The sequence below is a fragment of the Phyllostomus hastatus genome, unplaced genomic scaffold, assembly GCF_019186645.2.
Source record: "Phyllostomus hastatus isolate PE091 unplaced genomic scaffold, TTU_PhHast_1.1 phas_contig_40, whole genome shotgun sequence".
Lineage (NCBI taxonomy): Eukaryota > Metazoa > Chordata > Mammalia > Chiroptera > Phyllostomidae > Phyllostomus > Phyllostomus hastatus.
Genome location: NW_025333872.1, coordinates 8,894,631 through 8,918,539, shown reverse-complemented (window position 1 = coordinate 8,918,539; position 23,909 = coordinate 8,894,631). Strand labels below are relative to the sequence as shown.

At 41.9% G+C, this 23,909-nt stretch overlaps 1 protein-coding gene across 6 annotated transcripts in view; it reads right to left on the bottom strand.

The window, feature by feature from the left end:
• RUNX2 (RUNX family transcription factor 2) overlaps window positions 1–23,909 on the bottom strand; it is a 164,491-nt gene that overhangs the window by 101,735 nt on the left and 38,847 nt on the right. For 3 of the 6 annotated variants that reach the window (XM_045842951.1, XM_045842952.1, XM_045842955.1), the window contains exons 1-4: window positions 21,387–21,716; window positions 20,360–20,703; window positions 11,308–11,464; window positions 5,420–5,524 (exon numbers count right to left, since the gene is read on the bottom strand). In XM_045842951.1, the coding sequence (XP_045698907.1) occupies window positions 5,420–5,524; window positions 11,308–11,464; window positions 20,360–20,703; window positions 21,387–21,402 (622 nt within the window). In that variant the 5' untranslated portion in view covers window positions 21,403–21,716. Of the gene's footprint in view, window positions 1–5,419; window positions 5,525–11,307; window positions 11,465–20,359; window positions 20,720–21,386; window positions 21,717–23,909 lie in introns of those variants that run through there. The other 3 variants (XM_045842953.1, XM_045842956.1, XM_045842954.1) reach the window with 2 other exon arrangements.

Here is a 23,909-nt window from a genome sequence, read left to right as displayed (position 1 = left end):
GCAAGTGAGAATTTTCAAAGCTGAGTGATATAAGGTATAAAACCTCAGGCTTGTCCATTCGAGGATTCTTAAGATACTTCTAATACAGGTTTTCCACATTGCCAGACACGGTCAATAACCTCTCTATGTTCAAACCTCTAATATTCTCCTCTCCTATGACTATGGATATGGCTCAGCTTGATATTGATCTACTAATACCAAGCACCACAATGTAACAGCCAGCCTAATTCATCTGATAATTACCAAACTTGTTCAAGAAATATCCCCCAGATTAAAAAGTCAAGAGGCCTTTCAGAGAATGGCACCTCAAAAAATAATCATTTCACCTGTTTCAATGATAGCATTTGCCATCTAAGCACTCACAGAAATTGATGATGGTGGCGGTCCAATGAACCACTACCCCCATCATTCCTATCTCTGTGGGGTGTCTTTCCCTGGAATCTAGGCTACACCTGTATCTTGCTTTGACCAGCATAGGAAAGAAGTAACTCCACCACAGTTCTGAGCCATAAGAAGGCTAGGGAAGGCCTGAGAGCTCCCACGTTTGCACCTTATGGAGCCCAGAGCTGCCATGTAGGAAGTCAGATGCTGCTGGAGAGACCTCATGGAGAGACCACATGAAGAGGCCATGAGGAGAGGGAAAGGCTTTAGGACTACATGGAAAAAGAGAATGGCCCCACTGTGCCACCATTCCAGCCTAAGTCTTGCAGTCACCCCACCAAGACACTGGGCACATGACTGGAGCCGTTGTGAATGTTCCAGCACCAGCCACCAACTTACTGCAGCCACATGAAAGACCCCAAGCAAGACCACAGAACACCCATCGGATGAACTCCAGTCAATCCACAGAACTGAGAGAAATAATAAACTCGCTGTTGTTTTAAGCCATTATGTCTTGGGATGCTTTGTTACTTTGCAATAGACAACTAAAAAAATGGCAAGACAAAAGGGTTCTGACTATGTAAGGTGGCTTACTTCTACCATCCTCTGTGCATTCAACAAACCCTTGACCATCAGTCCTTCCCTAAGCCAGGACCACTACCACAGAACATGACATTGCTAACCAAGCACTCACCTTCTTGTAAAAATTCTTTAAATCAGACTGCAGTTGGAACCAAGTGCATACGTGGAACAAGGGATCCTAATAGAAACTGATGTTTAAAAGAGTTAGGTATCCAAATACATTACTGTTGCTGCTGCTGCTACTTCTCCGGCTGGCGAACACAGGCAGTTGCTCCTCAGAGCTAACTTGCCAACAGAAGGTCAAAACACCCTGCCTAAACACAAGACTTACAAATTTGGGATCTTAAGTATGATGTCATGTCTTAAAATGATAAGCTGGCAAAGAAAATAAATGGCATTTTGTAAAGATGTGCACCGTTCTCATGTTTACGCTACTTAAGATGAAGGTTCTAATAAGTCATCGGCTATGTTCCTTTAAAGGGAAGTTTTATAACTGAGATGAATCACAACTGAAAAAGATCAAAGTTAAAAAACATCAATGATGCCATGGGGTACTTTTTAATCTTGTAATGAGTGATGATCATGTGTTCTTATGAAGTTAGTCCAACTGCCAACGCCAGATGTGTATATTAAGTAGAGAAGTTGTTTGTGATGTGACAGCACCGGTTCAGCTGCCAGAGACAGAAAACATAGAAGGATAAAACCTTTCTGATTTTTGAGTGAAAAGCAAGCTTTGGCAGATGTGTCGATAAGCAGGGCCTCAGAGGGGGCACTAGGGCCACGGCATCCTCTCTTGGACTGCGCTGCAAACAAAGCGTGTTTATCACCAGTTCTGCACAGCTGTCCCCAGGCAGCATGAATACCTGCTCAAGACACAGTTTGTAACACTTATTAGTGTCATTTACTAATGAGCAGAAATTAGTAAAGCCATCTGCAAGGAAAAATATAATCCACCAGAGAAAAGAATCTAGATGGTATCTATTTCCTGGAAGCATACTATAAGCAAAACTTACAACAAACTTCCGACACTGAAGGAAATTGCTGTAATAAAAGCTAGCACTTAATGAGCACCTACTACATGACACTCACTGAGCTATGCATTCTACATGCATTACATCATTTAACATCTTTGCAGCAACTGATGAAGAAGATGCTACTATTCTCATTTTAACAGATGAGCAAACTGAGGCAAAGAGAAGTTAGGTAACTTGCCTACCAGCTAGTAAGTAGAGTTGGGGTTTAAACCCAGACAGACTGACACCAAAGCCCACACCCTTAATCACTATGCTATGCTGAATAAAGACCCAGCCAGTTACCCCAGTGCTTGTCCTTGCTCAAAATGGCTGCTCTACCAGAATGACCTTCAGAGAAAGGAGTGAAATTCCTTAATAGGAATCAATAGTACAAAGTTCTCAACTTCAAACCATTACAGTAATAAACAGATGTACACTATTTCTATGACAATCACTACTTGGAGAATTATAATTTTGTGGGAGAGGAAGCTAAAACAATGGCATTAACTGTCTTTTTTTTTCTCTGCTCAGGAAAGCCTTCTAACACCCTTCTCTGTTAACATTTGACAAAATAAGAAATCTAGAGTAGTGATTGAAATCTAGAGTAGTGATTGTCAACCTTTTTCATCTCATGGCACACATACACTAATTACTAAAGTTCTGCAGCACACTAAAAATATATTACTTTTTTGCTGATCTGACAAAAATAGGTATAATTTTGATTCCTTCACACTGGATGGCTATTATTGTGTTGGCTGTTGTCCTTTTCTTTTTATATGACAGTCTGAGGGAAAAGAGGCCCATGCCCTTGACTAAATAGTCAGGGACTGAACATTTTAAAAATTCTTGCAACACGCCAGTCAAAAATCCCTGAGACAGAGCAAGAGTTGGCAGACAATCACCTGTATGCCCAGTCTGACCCACTACCTGCTTTGGTAAATAAAGTTTAATTGAAACACAGCCACAACCATTCGTTTATGTAGTCGCTAAAGCTGCTTTTGCACTACAATGGCAGAGGTGAGTACTTGTGTCAGAAATCATATGGTCCACAGAGCTGAAATTATTTACTATCTGGAACTTCATAGAAAAAGTTTGCCAAATCACTTTCTAGAGGATTTATCACACACATTAGAGGACATTATATACACACACCAATCAATCAAAATCCTACTATACTCACAGTTGAAAAAAAAAAAAAAAGAAAATCCTGGGCATTTTCCACACCAAGGAGGCTTGAAATTAAAGAACAATATTAAGAAGCATGCAACATTACAAACACTTAGTGCCCAGGATGGCCAAGAGCAGGGCAGAAGGAAATAATCCAACCCAGAGAGTACAGCTGGTAGGATTAAGATGTTACTGATACCAGACCCATCCTGATATCCAGACACTTAGTCACCTCATGATGTCAGAGAAATGACATTACAGGTTCACAGATATTTTTGGTTCTCGAGAAATGTTACTCAGGCTGATCTAGGGCAGTGGTCTGCCACTCGAGATCTGTATCTGCTTCCCCCTAACACCCTCAGCATCCTCAGCAGCACCCACAACTTGAACTCAGGTCATACATGCACCATCTACCCATGCTGCCCCTAACTCTCACGGCTTTCAGAGCACTTCTTTGCCTTACCAACTAATTAACTCTGCCAACACCCTCTTTGGAACCAAGTAATATTATGCTCACTTAAAAGAGAAGTGACTCTCCCAAAGCTACCTTTCGTCACAACTTTCAGAACAGGGTCGCACCTACCCTTCCCTGCTTCCTCTCCCAATCGTCAGCTTTGAAGCATCAACTCTTCAGTGTATGAACACTCACACACACAGATACACACACACACACACAATAATGGTTTTTCCAAGAACTGAGAAAAGCAGCTGAGATCGGCAGGAAACATCTTTAAAAGATAAGTATTAGTAGGGCTAAATGTTAAAAGACTACCATCCTGCTCTATGCATTACTAAAATGAATGCACCTGCCTTTTCAGGAACTCATGGACTAATTAGATAAAAAGTTAGAAGATGTTTTCCATCATAAGGCATCATCCCTGATTTATGGCAATCCAGAAAAGTCAGGAAAAGCCCCAAACCAGGCAAGACAGCCCTGCTCTATGCTCTGCTCCTGCACTGTGTCACCACCGGCCCTTAGGAATGGAGAGCTGGTGCAACCAGAGACATGTGTATGGCTACTGCCTAAGAGGACATTCCCAAACTGAACAGACAGGGCCAGCACTGACCCAACACTGTAAGCCTGGAAGAACGCCATACACATGAAAGGAAAGAAGAAAAACCTCAAAGACTGGCTTGTAGGCAGGAAACCTCCCTAGTTCAGGCGAGCAGTCAGCCTTTGTGAGAAGAGACAGCCACGAGAGGAATGGAAGGCACCGTATGTTCCCACTGCGAAAAGACATGCCACTTGGGAGAGGCAAAACTTTACCAGCTCTTTTCTCTCAGTTTTAGGGGAAGAAAAGATATGCCACTCTCACTGTCTAGGCAGGTGTATCATTACATAACAAACATTTCTGCCAGCTGTACCCCTACCACAAACCAAATTTAACTCCGAACACAATGGCTACATCTCGGGTGTATTCGCTCATCAAAGGCAGAGTTCTATATGCTGTTTCCATTGGCACAGAATTGTTAATGTTGTATCTACCAGATAATCTTTAATCTCTAAATACATTTCAATACTGCTATGACAAGTCTGTCAAATCATTTGCGGGGCAGGGGGTAGGGAACCAAACCTGTATCAATTTAGATTTAGGAGGAAACTGTATATTAGCCCAAATGGATTATGTGCACTTCCTTGAACTGATGCCGGTTAAACCTTCTGGATGTCCAGATAGGCAAGTAAACCAAGGTGGATTTAAACCTGGCTTGACTCTATATGTTAAAAGAAACTACCTATAACAATTACTAGAACATGACCAAACAACAGTGTTGTAACAATCAAGCAAGTTATCATTTGCAAATAAATTCTTTGTAATTAAGCAGTGTGCTCTTTATAAAGGGAATTGAGTGGGCGAGGTAAAAAGTTAAAACACATTCTTTGACCATGGGAAACACGCAAATGCTTTTTGACTAACCTCAAGAGTTTTCAGTTTATTGTTTTCTTCCTCAGTCCTCGTGGGTTTACTCCACACTGTCTACTGTGTACAGTAGATGAGCAGAATTTCTTAGAAAATAGTTACAGTGATTGCATAATTATTCACTCATTTCCCAAAGTTACATAGGCCTTACCAATTTTGTGGTAAAGGTTAAACGTGCAACTTTATTTTCTGCTAACTGTGAAGTTGTATTAACTGTCCCTCACTAAAAATGTATGCAGATAGCAAACTTTGCAAAGAAACTATTTACATGAAATTGCATTAACTTATTTGGGATAAATTCCTCCTAGGGTCTCTATAAACTCTATTACCATCTCCAACAGGAAGGCAAGTACTTACTTCTGGGTTCCCGGGGTCCATCCACTGTAACTTTAATAGCTCTGTGATAGGTGGCTACTTGGGGAGGATTTGTGAAGACAGTAATGGTCAAGGTGAAACTCTTGCCTGCAGATGTAAAAAAGGAAAACCCATAGTAAATATAAACAGATAGTATTGATGACAACATAACAGCAGAGATGTCCAAACTTCATGTGAGCCGCTCTGAGGAGGTAATGAAACAACAGCAAGATTAAGAGTCAGGACTCCCTAATCTAAAGTAGAATCCCTCTGATGGCCACTTTAGGAAGTTACTAAACTCTTCGAGTGTTAAGATCATCCTCTTCATTGCAGTGCTGTAAAAGGGATTCCAATTCGGGGGGGAAAAAAAACCCAAGGAAAAAAAAAAAAAGCTGCTCAGTAGCAATAGCTGTAATGAAAGCAAAAACCCTGGTCCACTTGAAGAGGGTTCTCTGCCTTTCAGTTTTCTCCAACATCAGGAACACATCCAAACACAGACAATTTTAGAAGTCTTTATTTAGGATTAGGTCATGACCCCATGAGAGAACAATAGTAAATCACTGTTGATTATGTTATTTACTTCACATGGCTTTAGCATTTCATTTGCTTAACTGCACTACAATAAGAAGATGAAAGAGGAAGGTTCTTATGGGAATCATTTTAACAGGAGCCGGTGTCTCCTGTCCTGGCCTTAATGTGCCTGTGGTATGATGATTTCATCATTACTGGAACAAAGATTTTCTCCTCCCTGCCCACCCCTTCCCTAACATACTTCCTTGCTGTTAAATCTTGAAATAACTCCCTGACAATGACTTATTTTTTTGCTAAACGTACAGGACATCTCCCAATATAAATATGAATTTTTGCTTTTAGCAGAGTGTGCCTCATGGAAATATTGTATCTGAGGTTTCTAAGTAATGAGCTAAAAGTGATGAATGGGGGGAGGGCAGGGAAAGGTTTGGTAGCAGATTAGGATTTCTTTCTCCAGAAGAAGATACCAGCCTCTGTTACACAGACTCACTGACAGTTGTAATCAGTTAGATTTGCAACGGTTAGTCGTGTCAGATAGTCAAAACTGCAAACTGTTACAAGACAGGAAAAGGTGGGCGTGAAACAGTGACTCAATAAAACATTCAGCAATCTCAGGCCAGAGTATTCATTTAGCCTGCCTTTAAAAAGCTCATTTTGTTTTGCTTTGTTTTTTGGTCAGAGACTATTTTTCCCTTTACTGAAAGCTGAGGGCATTAAATCAAAATACAAATCTTAAACAATATGTATCAATGCAAAGTTTAATGCAATCTTTTCAAAGCTTAATATGGAACAGGTTACATACAAGGCTTAATGTAGAACAGGTCTTTGACTGTCAAGTCTAGTGAATGGGTTTCTTTTCAACCCAGACCATGTAAGTTACTAAAATATGTTTAAGACACACATCATTTGTTACTCAGTATATATAGTTTTAAGTCTCTTTGGCCATACTTTTCTGTGCCCAAGAGGAGAAAAAAGAAGGAAAGAAAACACAGGAATGCAAGGGAGGGGGGAGATGAATATTGAATAGAAATCTGTTAAGTGCCAGCCTCTTCATACACACTGTCTCATTTGATCCTACTCAGTTAAGTTTATCACCTCCATTTCACATATGAAGAGACTGAATCCCAGAGAGGCTTAGTAACTTACCCACACAGCTAATAAGTGAAAAAAAAAATCAGGATCTAAACCCAGTTCTCCCAGACCTTCAAATGAATGCTCTTCTTTTTAGCTTTTCCAAAGAACACTTAAAAAAATATAGGCAATTTATTTCTACATGTGTCCCAATAGACTCTGTAAGACCAAGAAACAGTAAATATAAATCCACTAACATAGTATCTTGGCCAGGATGATGAAAGCATCTATTCTTCAAGTGTCATTAATGTATCATAGTTCATCATTATATACTGGATGTTACATGGAGGTGAGCAGTTTAATTATCTCATTAGAGAACAGGATGTATTATATACATTAAAACCAACTAGAAGAATAAATCAGCCAGAAGTCTAAGCTAGTTACAGCAAACTTAAAGTCCACAAAGATAGAGATTAGAAAGTTGAATAGGAAGCCACTGGATCCAGGTCAGGACCTCAAAACAATGGAAAGATCTGTCTGGAGGAGTCACCAGGCTGAATCCCTAGGATGAAAGTTAATTTACATGAAACCATAAAGAGATGCTGTTCTGGGTTGGATCATTGGTGGTAAGGCAGAACTGCATTTCTAACAGTGGCTTGGAAGGCAGTACTTGGAAGGCAGCTGTCATCCAAGGCTCATCTTAATAAATCAAGGATGTATATATTCCAATTGTTTTTAATGTGTGTAAATAAACCGCTAGAGCTACTGTCCGTGAATTTGTCCAAACTAGTCCTCAGACTAGTTGTACTGGAGACTTTTGTAACTTTCTTAAGATATTAAAAGTCATTGATACTGATCCCAAATTCAGATGAACACCTCATGTAGGAACAAAAGCCAAGTATAGAATTCACCCTGTAAATATAAATCATCTAAATGTTCAAAGTGGAACCAGTTTTCTATAAAGAAAGACTTTCTTTTAAAAGAAGTAAATGTTGGGGTGGGAAGAATAAGTATTTAATTATAAGTACAGTCTTCTAAAATCAAATCTTAAGGATCAAATATACTATAACAACTAAAACAAAAATCAAGGAGGTTCTTTCCACTTGTTATTGCCCCTTCAGAAGGAACATGCGTGTAATGCTCCAGAAACTACCACCCAAAGAGGTAATTGGTTCTTCACCTTATAAATAATAACACATTTCCTAAGTCAAATGTTTATGTGAGTATTTATGATTTTGTTAGACTAAAAAAAGAAACTTTTTCCAAATCCCATTTTTATCACTCTTCATAAATGATAAAAATTCAGACTCCTACTGAAAGATGCAGGCTCTCAGTGAGAAAGCGAGCACTCATTCGTCAGGTAATTGTATCATCCATAGTTTCAGCTAGGAACTAGTAGTGCATATATCCTCAAGATACATATTTTCTAAGATAAATACAGGAACTGCCATTAAAAGACAATTCCAACTTAACCTGAGGGGCTGTCGAGACAGTCAGGAGGGCTAAGACTGTAAGCAGAGATTATATCCTAAATGACAAAGTCCCATGCTCTCTATGCCGTAGGTGCTTAAAAATGCTTGTAAATTAAAAGCAGCATGCTTGATGTCAAAAGTGAGGAAAGATACCAAGGAAACTTAGGAACCAAAGTCATTTTAAATTCTTCTGCATAAAATATAAAGGCTGAAAAAGGAAAAGAAAATTAAAATCCAGAAGCCACTCCTAACCTCATGCAAGCTGCACTGACACTCTACTTGTACTCCAAAGCACTTCCAAAAGCCGTGGCCATCAGATAGCCAGTAAAGCCAAAGTACGTAGTGATGTGACTCTTGATAAACCCAAAACTGGTCTTCAATTTCTGAGACTTTAAATTTCTACCAGTGAAAAGAAAAACTAATAATTAGAGGAACTTGGTGTTATTTTTTAAATGCTACTGAAAACAGAAAATTTAAAAATTGGGAAAAAAATACAGTGGTGGCAGCATGTTGATCCAGACTTAACAACTTAAGAGAAACGTCAAAGTGTGAAAATCAACAAGGAAGCTAGAAGAGTCTGTTTGAAAGCAGGTCAGGTACACAAGCAGGTTAAAGGGTTTCCTGCCACTGAAAAACTGACCTATTTTTTTTTCAAAGAGTGATATTTCTTATCGGTGTTCTCTGTCCTTTTTTACTCTTCATTTCAGCTTGATATTACTCTTTGCCTTTCAAATAATGTTAATGTAGTGATATAAAAATCTATTATTAGTGATAAATCAATTTTTCTTTCTCTCTCTGCCCGCTACCCCCACCCCCAATCTAAGTCTCGAAGACAAGTCTGGACCAATTTCTCCATCCTGCCTCTGGCAGCAGACTGTAGCATTTCAGATCCTCCACCAAGTCCCGGCTGCTTCAAAGGAAAAATCCTACTTTCTTCAGTTAAGATCATAAGAAATATAGGGGGAGGGGGTCAGCTCTGTTTGGACATAATTACACTTCATCAAAAGAAGCTTTCTTCATCTTCCATGCGTGAAAAGTCTGCAAGCAGTTAAGTCTGTCTTTTTTTTTTTTAAATATAAAAATTGCTATTTGGGAAACCAGCCAAAACTCAGAAAGCCAATATAGTAAAACAGTGCACACCCTTTGTTTCTCTTTGAAGTTTCTTAAATAAATATGTTGAGGGTTTACAAAGTACACTATCACTTTGCCATAGTTTCTACTCAAATTCATCAGAGAAAAGTTATGCAGCATCTATATAATACAAAAAGCAAGATAAATGAAAACACTAGCTTGAATCTGTAAAGTAAAATATAGCACCCGATCTTTTAAATACTAAAATTCATTACTCTAATTTAAAACAAAGTAATACTACATAGGAAGAATGATGTAATTCAGAGCACACAGGTAAATCATTATGTTCAAATTGTTCTCGATTCTTCCTAGAAAGAGAAATTTTAATTGTGCTATGAATTTGCACCAATCACTGAAAAAAATGAATACACACTCATACACACTTCACACCTAATCAGTCAACAGTGAGAGAGGATGTGTCTTTTTTTAATGAAAGCAAAGCAAACCTGATGCAGAGATAACCCCTTCAGTTTTGATTCTTCCAGAGGCCTGAGCCTCATTTTATTTTAAACAACCTTTCAGTGACAGTATCTCATTAGCATGCATCTTTTTTTTTTTTAGTTAAAAAGTACAACTTCTTGGCCCTGTTCCTAGAAAGTAAACTAAAACTACTCATCGGAAACAGCCTTGCTTGAATTTCCCTTATCAACTTTTTACAATGGTAATAATTTGACATCTGATCCAAACTAAAGAGCAATTACTGAACATGGTTTAAAAATTGATGCTTCTCATTTCCTAATTCAAACCTGGGTTGGAGTAATTCCATAGGTCTTTATTCCACCTCAATGCCAAAGTGGTCTACTTTTTCTCTTATTATTGAAATACTTAAAATAGAAATATTAGATTCAATAAATAAATAAATGAACATAATACTTCCAATGAATGACTATTAAAAGTCTCCCTATAGAATAAGTAAATAAACCCCAAAATTGCTTTCCTTAAAGACTTTTTTAAAAACATTAAGCCCATTTATAAAATAGTTATGAAAACCCTAAACGGGATTATTTTCTATATTATAATCTTGTTGAAGGATTCCTAACATTTGAATATGAATTCAGATGGTAGAAACCCTTAAATAATGTGGAAATATTTCAAGTCCTGATCATTCATCTGTGTAGGCAACTCTATACAGTCATTCTAACATAACTAACACATTATTCACTTATTCAAATGAAAAACCTTCATTAAAAATGCTAAATGATTTTTAAACAGATTTTTTATTATAAGAATAAATTAACTCATACAGAGGTAACATATGTGATAAGTGAACTGCATTATGCTAGTCAAACGTGCGGCCACTTAGAGTGAAACTGATATTATCAGGAAACTGATCCAATGCATTCTTTTTTCTTTTTCCTTTGTCCCTCAATTCACTCTGTTATCTGGTTGCTCATAATTCATAACTTGAGCCTCCAACTGTACTGCTCTCCACCTTATATGTTCATACCCAATGAAAGTAGGAATGAGTTCTGAAAACATTGTTTGAATATTCAATATCATAAAACAAATGAAAAAGGCCTGAGTATTCAGGAAAACACTCAGCTTCATCTGGACATATTTAAATAAGACCTTCAGTAATTCTATTCAGTAGAAGAGGGTGCTGACTTGTATACAGACTAGCCTACATGTCATCAGAGCACCCTAATGTGTTTACTCCATTACCAGTATTAAAAATCAGAGACCTACCTCGTCCACTCCGGCCCACAAATCTCAGATCGTTGAACCTTGCTACTTGGTTTTTCATAACGGCAGAGGCATTTCGGAGCTCAGCAGAATAATTTTCATCATTACCCGCCATGACAGTAACCACAGTCCCATCTGGTACCTCTCCGAGGGCTACCACCTACATAAAACAGGAAACACAGCAGCAATAATGGCTCATCAGAAAAGCTTAAAAACTAAGAATATATTTTCACTGTAAATACTGTTCCTTATCAGGACTTAGTGCTCTGGACCAGTAATAGCAGACAGGAATGAAGCATCTGCATATGGGTCAGGATGCCACTTCAAACAGACCAGTGTTTCAGGACCCACCCATTTCAAAGGCAGGCAAAAGTTTCCTTCATTTGTTGTTGCATTCTTCACCGAATGCATGTACATTTTTTATTAAATCCCCATGTTAGGTTGTCCATAGGAATTATGCCAGAGAAGGAAGGCTGATGCTTCATCTGCAGATTGCATCGTACATATTAAGGCACTGCCTGTCTGCAGCCTGCAGCACCCAGAGGTGTGGTCTCTTCCCAATCACGGGCTGGTAAAGAAAGTCTAGTTGGCTCTACGGGAGATGACATTTAGGTGAAACCTGGGAATTCCTAACTACATGGAAGCCTAAATATGGTGTGGTATCCAGGACTACATTTCATATCCTTACTTTGGGCTAGATATTCAGCATTTAATCATACTGCAAATAACTACTAAATGTCCATTCCTCAGTAGGACCCAGTGGAATATACAAAACCATCAAGAAACTTAAAGTCTAGGGGTAGAATAAAGACAAATAACAGGCTGGTAATAATCCCTGACAAATGAATGGTATATACAGAAAATACACCCTAGGCCAAACTTCTACTCTGTCTTTGTCCCATCTGCCATCTTAGAATGACACATTTGCCTCCTTAACCTTCAAGAGTTAACCTTTGACAGATTAACTCAGTCAAGTAAGGACCAGAATAATCAGTCTTTGAGGCTAATAAACATTTTCACTGCTCCAAGGCTAAGGATCACACTTTTTTTTAAACCAGAGTCAGCTAACTTGCAAATGGATGGCTCTCATTAACATGGAGCCTGGTAAGAAAATGCTGGTGCAGAGCCTTTGGAGTCACATGTAAAACACAATACTCTTAACCCATTCCCAAGACCCTGCCCCTTGATAATGCCTTTTCTCTCAACTAACCTCCAGGATCATATACTCAGATTATTTCCATCTCTTCCTTATTCAGCTTCCAGATGCCCTCATGATGACTAAGCAATGACTCCAGCTAGAGTACCCCACTACTCTCTGACATTAACGCCCACACGTGCAGGCCTGTCTGGCAAATATCCCACTCTTCTTTCTCCTACTTGTAGTTCTGCTCCCTCCTTTGTCAAGATTCCCAGGGGGCAAACCTAAGCTTTTTATTCCATGCTCCCAATACAATTTGTACATGCACTCAGCAAAGGAGATTTCTCAGACTGTGATAAAACAAACACTATAACTATTTTAGGGCTTAATTTCCCACACCCATGAACCCTAGCCTGACACTCCTCTACTACACCTTCTGCCCCAGCCAGGAAAAAGAACTTGTCAATATAATGTTCACCCTTAATTTTCTCCTAGTCTGCTTTTCAATTCCATTCCTTCTTTAGCACTTTGGTATTCAGTTTAAAATCCTAAAACTTTCCTTAAATTACAGAGCCTACTTCTACACCATTGCACTGTACTCAGGTGGTCCTCGTTTCAATGTGCATATATTAATAATTTATCTATTCCTTTTGATATACTTGCCCAAAACTGTGAGACTCACTCCTAGGAGTACAGATTATATTAAATTGGAAACTACAACAGGGAAGGGACTTAATCTGTCTCATTCAGCACTATGTACCAAACTCCCACAAACAGTGCCTGGTACAGACTAAGTGTTTAATAAATACCTTTGAAATAAATAAGTGAAAGAGCTTCCAGAAGAGCATCAAGTCCCATAGCCAACAGTTGTGAGGCTACCAGATAAAACTCTGAGAACACCAATTAAAGGTTGAGTCAGCATCCCTCACTAGCAGCAATATGCCCTTGCTCCAAACTAGTTTTCTGACAACTTCTTCCATCCCAGAGAAGAAATCATGCCAACTATCATTTATTCATAGTATTTGGTTACTCCACTCAATCTGAGAAGATTTCCAGGTCAAGGGTAAATCTCTTGAGAACACGACTTCTTCCCTGCATACCTGATCTAGTGCCTCACGTGGCAGCTGACTATACAGGTAATGCAGTACTACTGATGGAAGCAGTGTGCTTTACAATTTTCCAAATTCACAATGCCAAAAATGCAAACATTTGAAAATATTGAAATAATTGACTATGTTTGCCAGGATTCATCTCAATGTTAAACATTTTTTACACTCAGCATATTGTGTTTTAACACCTGCTGTGTGGCTTTCTAAATATGGAACCAGTCAAGTGTATGAACAAAAGCAGAAAATTGTACTGTTTAGAAGAGAAGAAATGCATCAAAATTCAAGAGGCTCCACTTTTTTCCCACCTTTGCTATGATGTCATAAAGTAACTTCATCTCCAGGAACTACAGTTTTCCAATATAAACTGGAAATAATTATTTTAAAGTCTGTAAAATGTAGAAGATACTATGTAAGTATAGAGTGTAATTATAATGATGTCCTTTTTGAAAGATGAGGAGGCTAACCTCTGTTCTAAGTCTGCTATTTGGTAAACACCGGTTTTTATTTATGAACATCCTTAAAGGATGCAACTGAATATGGAATTCTTCACTCCATGTTCTGAGATGTTTCTTGTTGTTGAAAGACAAAGGATGACTGCTGATGGCTTTTAGTCCAGTCTGGCTATATTTCAGAAAAAAGTAAAGAAATCTGCCCCAATATGAAGATTTTCAAGAGCTCTGGGACATTATTATTTTACTGCATATTTTTAACATAATGGGGTTTTTTTAGTTAGAAGAAAGGAAAATTGATTCAATATGGGAAAATATGAAAGAAAAGATCCCTAAGAGTGAAATACATAAATCCATTTTACTTTGCTTAGGCAGCATAATAATGGCCACATTAAATACTGGTTATGTCTTATGTATTACATTTAATAACAAAACAAATAGTGATCACAAATAGTGAGTCTTCTATGAGGCTTAGAACTTGGCCTTTAAAAAAAAAGCTAACTAAAACGATATAGTGACAACTTTCCCTGCCATGGCTGAACTCTATTTTAATGGCTAAATATATTTTTTCCCTGCTCTATGTTCTACCGAATCGCATTGCCTAATGATTTTCTGAGGGAAAACTGGGGGAAGGGCATGCTGTTTTTAACTTTGTATCAATTAGAAACATAATTATATGGTTGAGTTGTTGTTGTTTTTTTTAAGTAGATATCTGAAGCTAAAAAGTTTCCCTTGGAGATTCTTAACTGTTTATCTAAAAGAAAACCAAAAGAGGCCTTGGTAGGGAAGCTCAGTTGGTTAGAGCATCATCTGTACAGGCCAAGGTTGCAGGTTCCACCCCTGGTCAGGGCAAACTCAAGAATCAACCAATGGCCCTGGCCACCTAACCAATCTCAGTTGGTTAGACAGTTGTCCAGAAGAAACACCAACGTTGCAGGTTAGTCCCTGGTTAGGGCACATACAAGAAGCAACCAGTGAATGCAGGGATGGGTGAAACAGCAGATCCATGTTTCTCTCTCTCTCTCTCTCTCTCTCTCTCTCTCTCTCTCAGGTCAATAAATGAAAATTTAAAAAAAAAATTAAAGCATCAACCAATGAATGCATAAATAAGTGGAATAACAAATAGATGTTTCTCTCTCTCTAAAAAATCAGTAAAAAATAAAAGAAAACCAAAAGAATGAAGAAATTTTTACACATTTCATCTGTACAAAACACAAACAATGGAAAACATTCTAAGGGGCAGAAAGAGAGAGCAGTCAAAAATCACTCTTTAACTAGTTAGGAGTAGGCACACATTAAAATTTGTTTCCATAGTACCCAATACAAAAGTTGTTCTGCAAATAATTTGTGATGAAACCTTAGCAACTACATTTCTAGATGTTTTTAAAACATAGAATCTTTAAGTTCAAGAAACTTCATAGGAAAGAGAGAAGTAGTTTTATGTTCTTCTATTATAGAATTGAGAAAGAAGTTCCTTTATTTAGCGCACCTCACTACAACCAGCATGTAAATCACATGAAGCTTGTACAAAATAAAAAATATTTAACTCTAGAAACGCTACTGAGATTTTGTATGAAATTCCTTACGATTAAATCTGTGAGTTACTCTGATAGAGAAGCAATGAAGAATTAACTCAGACCCTTTGTTTCTGGGTCTTATGATACGGAAATAAAAATTGCCCATTACATTTCCATGAGTAGAAGGCTAGTCTTAACTAATCAATTACTCTTATAGACCAATATCATTTGGCACATTGTACTTGCAGCAAAATTAAAATACAATTCTTTTCTGAGATAGAATCTGATCAAATCTTTTTTGGGAATACAAAGACAGGTTTAAGGAAGTTATAGCAATAAGAAAAATGTTAATCCTATGGTAATTACTTAAAGATAATTTTAAATAAGCTATCAAAAACTTTCACAAATATGACAGTTATTTTTTCAAGTTTAACCTAGAATTTAGGAACACCCAATTGAATTGTAGAGGAAAAGAGTAGATACAATATAAAGTATCATTTCATACTTTCTAAAATACATGTCAAAGAGAAAACTGGTGGAAAGTATTTCAATTTAAGCCAGGAATTTATGTGCCATGTTTCAAGCTCATTTAAATATCTTGAAATTTTTTGAAAGGATACAAACATCAATGACAAAGGACAAAAATAATGAAAAATATCATGCTTGTTTTCAAATGTATGTTTTCTAAAATTTTTAAAATATTTGTTTTCTATCTAAAAGTTTTATTTCAATTGCCTTACCAATAAGTTTTATATATTCAATCCTAACATTTTCAACTTTATTTTATTTAAAGGCATAACACAAAAATGTGTATCTTAACACAACTTGAAATCTATTTATTTACATAATTTTGCATAACAATTCATAGTAGGCTTTAAAAGGTTTTAACAGGTTTAATAACCTGTCTTCGTTTAAATATAATTACATTGAAAAGACACAAATATAAAATCTGATCATTAAATATGTGAGGAAAATACAACTCACTCATGTCAAGTATTTGTTAGTTGCACACTTGTTTCCAAAAATGGGCTAATGATGTTGAAAAAATTATTCTCAGATAGAAATTGCTCCATCATTTTGAAACCCCACTTATGACAAATACTGAAAGCTATCATTAAATACACAGAATTAACTGTGAGTAATAGATCATATATCTAAAAATGTGTTTTCTTTAACAATGCCAGAAAAACATATGACACTGGTAAATATATAGCCCAGTGTTCTCTAACTGAAAACAGCACAATAGCCTTGCAATACTTTTGGATATGTAACTGGGCTGAAAATTTCTGCATAGTGTTTCAGCTTGAAGGTATTTAAAGCAACTGAGCTATGAACCCTGAACAGCAGGCTTCATGGCAGCAATGCTGACAGACCCCTAATTATAAGGGTGCTCCTGAATGCATCGTTGACATACTCTCTCACTATTTCTATTTGACCATTAACTAATGAGAAGGATTTGCAAATTGCTTTTTTGTCACTAGAATTTCAAGGACAGAAAGGCCTGGGGATCCTCTAATAGTATACCTTCACTATTTTAAGCTTTCAGTGAAATACACCTGAAAGAAATGTTTAAAAATATTTATTTCCATTTCCTTGACACCTGGGAGGACAGAACATTTCAAAACTGCAGTACTTTGTTATAAATACAATGCTAATAAACAACTTTATATATTTTAAACTATACTGGTTGTTTCTGCATTTTTAAGAGCCGAGTATAAACAAGTTAAGTATTCTTGTATAATCCCCAAACAAGATCAGATGCACACATTACTTACAACTTAATACAACTGTCAATATCATTTTGAAGCACTACTTTAAAATATTAAAACACAGTCCATTGAATCCATTTGATTCTCTACATGGTGAGTTCAGTATCACAAACGTAAAATATAGGCTCAATAAATATTGTATTGATTTGAATATCAGATTTCTCAACAATTTAGTTCTGTGTTTTTAAAAGATATTTACCTGTCTGTATGTACCCATAACACTACAATTTACTTTGTACATGGTTCTAACTATCATAGCCAAATTGTTCTCACCACTTTTAAAACTGAGACCTCTTCATATTACTTCTTTCTTATAGATTTATTTGACCTTGTTGCAATGGTAGAAAGCCTTACTGTTCTCAGGCTCTTATTCCAAAAGAAAGGTAAAGAGAGTTTGTTGTTTAATAACATTCAGATGAAAAAAAAATTGTTGCCTATGCCTGGATGTTCCAAATATTTACACATCTTTTTCAGCAGAGACAAAACTTCTATATTCAGAGGATCTCAGCTATCGCCTGCTATTTGCGTTTTGTTAAACACAGGTATGGGGGTGGAAAAACATTGAGAGTTCACGTTTTAGGTTAATTCAATTTCTTTTTCAATTAATGTGAATCAAATATTTGCTTCAGTATGGCCATGTGTTAATTATAGCTTTGTTTGCTGGTTACAAGTAAAATCACTCTGTAACTGACAATAAGTATGATTAATAGCAAAGAAAGCCATTTCTTTTCAAAATGATTTTAAAAGGGTGGTGCAAAAACCTGAAGACAACCAAAATCTGATAATAGGTCAGGCTAAATTGCATTCTATCTATATGCCAAAAACATCCTTTCTATCTAAAATACTAATGCTCCAAATCAGTTCGGCACCATAAATGTAAAAGAATACTTCAAAACAGTTCTACCTTAAATATGTTTAGCAGAACAAACGGAATCCAGACCATCAAACATCTAAATGGTATTTTTAAAAATGTAGGCACTTTTCCTTAAATTTTCACATAACCTGACTTGTGGCAATGTTTAAACAAAATAGCTACTTATTTGTATGTGCTGTTTTCATCCAGGTTTTTTGTTTGTGTTTGGGATTTGGGGGTGGGGTGGAAATAAATGTCCACTCTTACAATAAAGCTAATTAGAAAATTCTGGGCCCTTGGACGATGAACACTGTAGAATATACCTCTTGTACAGAAATTTAAATTTCTACAATATTCTGAGCTTTTCATATTTCAAGACGAAAATAACCTACAAAATGGGTAGTTTATTAAAGGAGACATACATTTCTTAAGCCAAGTGCAAAATGAAACTTGCCCCAGAATGCATCATCCTCTTTCCATAACAATTTATTCTGATTTCTGTTCTGATATAAAACCTAGCAAGATAACTAGCTCTAATTGACCTGGACTCCTCTTTCTTTCCACCCCACCTACACACGGAATCTGAACTGAAGCCTGGCAGGGGGACGAGGCCGGGAGGGATGGGGGATCAACTACTAGGAGCTGCCAGTGGTCCATGGGAGCTTGGCCCCAGGGCCACAGTGGAGAACCTGGCACGATTCCTCCTTTTCCTCCGTTACCCTCGCTACCCTGCTTTCCATAGATCCCAGAACCCAGGGGTCCTAGGCTAGACAGGGCCGGAAGCGCCTTTCTGAGTCGCTTCTCGCGTCGGGTTCACCGCCCCCTCCATCCCGGCGTCTAGTCCCGGGAGAGAGGACTGCCCGGGAACCCGCTTCCCATCCACCCAGCTCGGCCATGGGGGTTTCCGTCTCTGCCCCTGGCGAGGGCTGCCGCCGCAATTATGGACGCCCACCGGGCAATGCCACAGGCCGAGGACCCTGCACCCTCGACCCGCGGAGTCGCTACCGGGGACGCCCGCTGCGGACACCCGCCCTCAACTAACGGGCCCGGCGGGCTGAGGAGGCCGCGGAGGTCGCTCCCAAACCCCGGAGTCACTGCCTCCGCACCCAGGCCGCCGGCCACAGCCTCCCACGACCTGGTAGCGACGGGAGGGACCTTTGGGAACCAAGTCCTTTAGAAGTAATAACAAGACAAATCCGCAAAATTTCACCTCACATTTCAAGGCCAGCGAACTGAAGGCATTTCGCAGATTTCCCCTCCGGCCCGCCAGGCTGGGAGAGGCGGGGAGCTCCGTCCCGGCGGGAAGGAGCGGCACGAGCCCCCGCCCCCTCAGCCGGCCCGCGCCTCCCGCACTCGAGGGTCTGCGCCCGCGATTCCCGGCTCCCCCGCCTCCGGGCGCGCGACGACCCCAGCGGCCCCGCCTTCCTCCCGGTAACGGGAACTGCCGCGAGCCTTGGAGCCGAGCAAATACCCCTGTCCTTTCTGTGCCCCTCACACTCTCCCCGAGTCCCGAGGTTTGCCTGCGACCCCCTTGGGCACCGGTCTTGCGGCCCACGCGCCACAGCCGGCGCCCCGCCCCAGGCGCTAACTCCCGGCGCCGTCACCTCAGGAACACCGGTACCCAAACCCGAGATAGGCCGGGGCCGCTGAGGCTCACGCGGGTCAGAGTTGGGGGCACCCAGACGAGCGGAGGGGCCATCGGCCAGGAGGGGAGTGGGAAGGGGCGCCAGGAATCCTGGGGAGGGCCCGCGCGGGCACCCCGCAGTGCGGGACCGGCTGGCGTGCCCGGGGAGGAGGACGCGGGAGTCAGGGGGGGAAATGCCGGGGATCTTCACACCCGGGGTGGGGGGGGGGAGGCGGGGGAGGCGATGCAGAGTGGACACCTGGAGGCTCGGGGGGAGGGGAGACAGCTTCGAGGAGTGGGTTAGAACTTTGGTGGGGAGACTTGAGGGGTGATGAACGGACAGGGAGGACGAGGGCTGGCGTGTTGGCTGCGGGCACAGGTGGGAGAAGGAGGGATCCGCGTGGGGTCACTGCTCCCAAGCCCGCTGGGAAATCTGGAGGAAGAGGGCCATCCAGGGGTCCCTCGAGTCAGAGCCTCTAAGGTATACCGGAGGCCTGGAACGTCGTGGGGCCCCGGCCCCCGCGGTCAAGGAGACGCCGGCGGGCAGGTCCCCAGTAGCCCGGCCGGAGGCGGGGGGGGTGGCCGCAGCTTCTTACCTTGAAGGCCACGGGTAAGGTCTTGTTGCAACGCCAGTGCGAGGGCAGCACGGAGCACAGGAAGTTGGGGCTGTCAGTACGGACTAGCTCGGCCGGGTGGTCAGCTATGATCTCCACCATGGTGCGGTTGTCGTGCGGCGGCCGCAACCGGGGCACCGCAGCCGCTGCTGCCGCCGCTGCCGCCGCCGCCGCCGCTGCCTCTTGCTGCTGCTGCTGCTGCTGTTGCTGCTGCTGTTGCTGCTGCTGCTGCTGCTGCTGCGCAGCCACCACCGGGCTCACGTCGCTCATCTTGCCGGGCTGCAGGCTGCTGGAGGGGGGGCTGAAGCGCCGGCTGGTGCTCGGATCTACGGGAATACGCATCACAACAGCCACAAGTTAGCGAAGTGGCCGGGGGAGGGGGAGGAGGGTGGAAATGAGGGGCGAGGAGGAGGAAACTAGGGGGGGTGGAGGCGAGACGGGGGAGAGGGGATGGAGGTGATGGGACTGAGGAGGTGAGAAATCAAGTTCGATGAAGTCGACTGCCAGGCGGAGTCTGACGGGGGACAGCGGTGGTGACTTGGAGAGGTCGGGTTGGCGGTTGGGGAGACCCGGGAGGCGCAGATCTTTGCAGGAGCCTTTGGAACACTCGGGGTGGCAGCTGCGAACGGGTGCAGGGATGTGTTTGGCCCGGGGAGGCGGGGGGTGGCTTCAGTTTGCAGCTTAGAGTGGGGTCCCTTGGGGCACCGCGTCCTGGGTGCGCTGGCGCCCCCTCCCAGTTCGAGTCCGGCGGTGGAGGCGAGTGCGTTTAGTCCAGCCTCGGGGCCGGCGTAGCTGCGCGCAGCCCGCCACCGCCGCGCCGCCCCGCGCGCTGCTACCCAGCTGCAGGCGTCCGCGCCGCCGCCCGCCGGCTAGGGCTGCTACCGCCGCCTCCTCGCGGCCGCCGCTCCCCCCGCGCCGGCTGCGCGCTCAGATTCCTCCCGCGGCGGCTGCCAGCCCGGCTCCCCGGTTCCGCTCCTTCCTTTCCCTTCTCCTCTTCTCCCCCTCTCACCGCCACCTCCTTGCATCCACTCCCTCCTGCTATTTGCAAAGCTCCCCTGACCCTCGCGGTTCGAGGTGCCAGGAGGTAAGTCTCAGGCAGCGGATTTCGGGGCAACGGATCTTGAGCATTCGAATCGCAGCCGCTGCCGCCGCCCGCCGGCCGGGAGAAGGAGCCCCCTGGACGCCGCGCGCAGCTTCCGAAGCCGAGAGAGGCGGCCCTGGTCTAAGGGGACCTAGCCTGGTCTCGTCTTCTCACTTCTCCACGCCTCCCCCCGCCCAGGGCAAGGAACCCCCTCTAGGTCGGACGAGGCTGAAGCGGAGACGCCAGAGAGCTGCCGGCTGATCTGGCTGTCGGTATTTTTCGTTGTAACTTCAGGAGAGGAGGAAGGAAAATTCTTGAGCGTCTGTGCTGACTTCTCCGCTCTCTTCACCCTTCCCCCACCCCACCCCCCACCTCTGCCACAGCGGTGGGGGGGGGGGAGATTTTGCAGGGTTTGGATATGTTTTTTTGTCTTAAGTGACACGAAAAATGGGGAGGGGGTCACGCGTCAAAATAGTTTTTAGAAACTCAAGAGGGTGACTGGACATTTTTTTTTTCCTTTCTATATTCAAACTTGTTGTTCCTAGAGAACAAGGTTGAGTTGTTTTAAGGACTGGAAAACTGTCATCTTGGTGATTAAAATAAATTGCAAAAACCCTTGCTGGAGAGAAATTCCAGCAATTTTCTATCTATTTAAATATTTTATTAAGTCTATTCTGCATCTAAAACTACGTCTAATGTCTTAACTTTCTTTCCCATCATTCCTGAGAAAAAAGTAAAAATACAAAATAAAATATTCAAAATGTTTCAATGGCTATTTATTTGTGTATTTATTTCCCAATGTGGGTTTAAAAAGCGATTTTGGATCCCCCAAAAAGTTGTGGTCGAGAGGATGAAGGAGCGCGGAAAAAAAGCGGCAGTTTTACCTAAAATGTGGTTTTTGGAGGCTGGGATTTCTAATGATTAGGTTTTTGTGGTTTATATAGACACGACTCTGGCTGAGGCGATCATTACGCTGATGAGAGTCAGAAGCACGTGGGTGTCTCTGACCAGCCTCAGACTCTGAGCCTTCAAAACAAATAAAACAATGTGCGGCGCCCGCAGAAGCCGGGAAATCCGCTTGAGGCTATTGCGCCCCTAAGAAGGGGGCACCGCGCCGGTTCCCTCCATGTTGTGTACTGCTACGTTCCTTGCTTACTGTCAAACTCCTTCAAGCCTTCCAAAGCTTGAAAATGTATTTGCAAAAAGAACTATCAGTTGTCAAAGTTTCAAAGATTCCTAATAGAGTAGCTGACACAGGAATAAGTGATTTATAAATAAGTGAAAAATTAGAATGCCTCCACCTCGAAGCATTAAGAAGGAAGGTAGTTGAGTCATCATTGATCTCCCCTTATCTCTTTTAAAAACAATTGACGTGCCCATTAATTGGCGTTTTTATTGCTCAGCGCAAACGCCTCTCTCACCCTAGTAACGACCCGCCACGACCCTCCTGCCTCTCCGTTGTTAGAGCACTGAGTCCACTCTCTGAGCCGGCGCTGGGGTCTTCGCCTTTGAATGGGTCTGGAAGAGCTTCGACAGTGTGTGTTGGGGTAGGGGTGGGACACAGAAAAGGGGACCTGGTGTCACTCACGGATTCTGGAGCCCATTTCAAGCGCAAGATGAACTTGATGGGCTGTATTTAGTTGAGTGACTTGGAGACCAGGATTGCCCTCAATAAAGATACGCACCCGAGATAGAGGGGCTTTCAACTGCCGGAGTAATAGAAGGGAGGCGGGTAGCTAGGCGCGCACCCTCGAGAGCGGTAAGGATGGGGTTCAGGAGACATTGCTCTGTCCTTCCTCTTTGGGGATTTATTTTGACATTCCTTTTCTCCATTCACAACTCCAAGCCTCCCTCATCCATCTTCCACTTTCCCACTTTTTTCTCCACGTTCCCGCCTCACCCCCCAAACCCCCAACAGACGCGAGCCTGTTCGCCTAGACTCTCCAGCCTTCTCGGCCTTCCCAAGGCCGCCTGCCACCCTTGTTGGCGTGCAGAAACATTGTGCACCAGCTACTAAGACACCCCACCCGCAAGCTACTCCTCGCTCCCGGACTACTGGCCTTTCGGCCTGGCAGCCGCCGCGGTGTGAGAACAAACTTATCCAGACGAACTTGACGCGCAGCGAGGAACTTGGTCGTCTGCTGCGCGTGCGATTTTTAATTATCTTTTCCGTCGCAGGGGAGAGCTCTAACCCCGGGCACCGATGCGCCTTCTGAGCGCACCAGGGCAGAGTCTCCCCCAGCCGCAGGCTGCCGACCTGTGAAGGGAAGTCAGGCTTACCCCTCAAAAACAGTAATAAAGATAAGACGGCATCCATTACTCGCCTACCTTACACTTACTCACAGGCACTCAGACACACACTTTACAACATCCACACACTGACACTCTTAAATACACATTTACACATACACAACGCACGTACATGGAATTTTTTTTCCTTTTAGGTGGGCA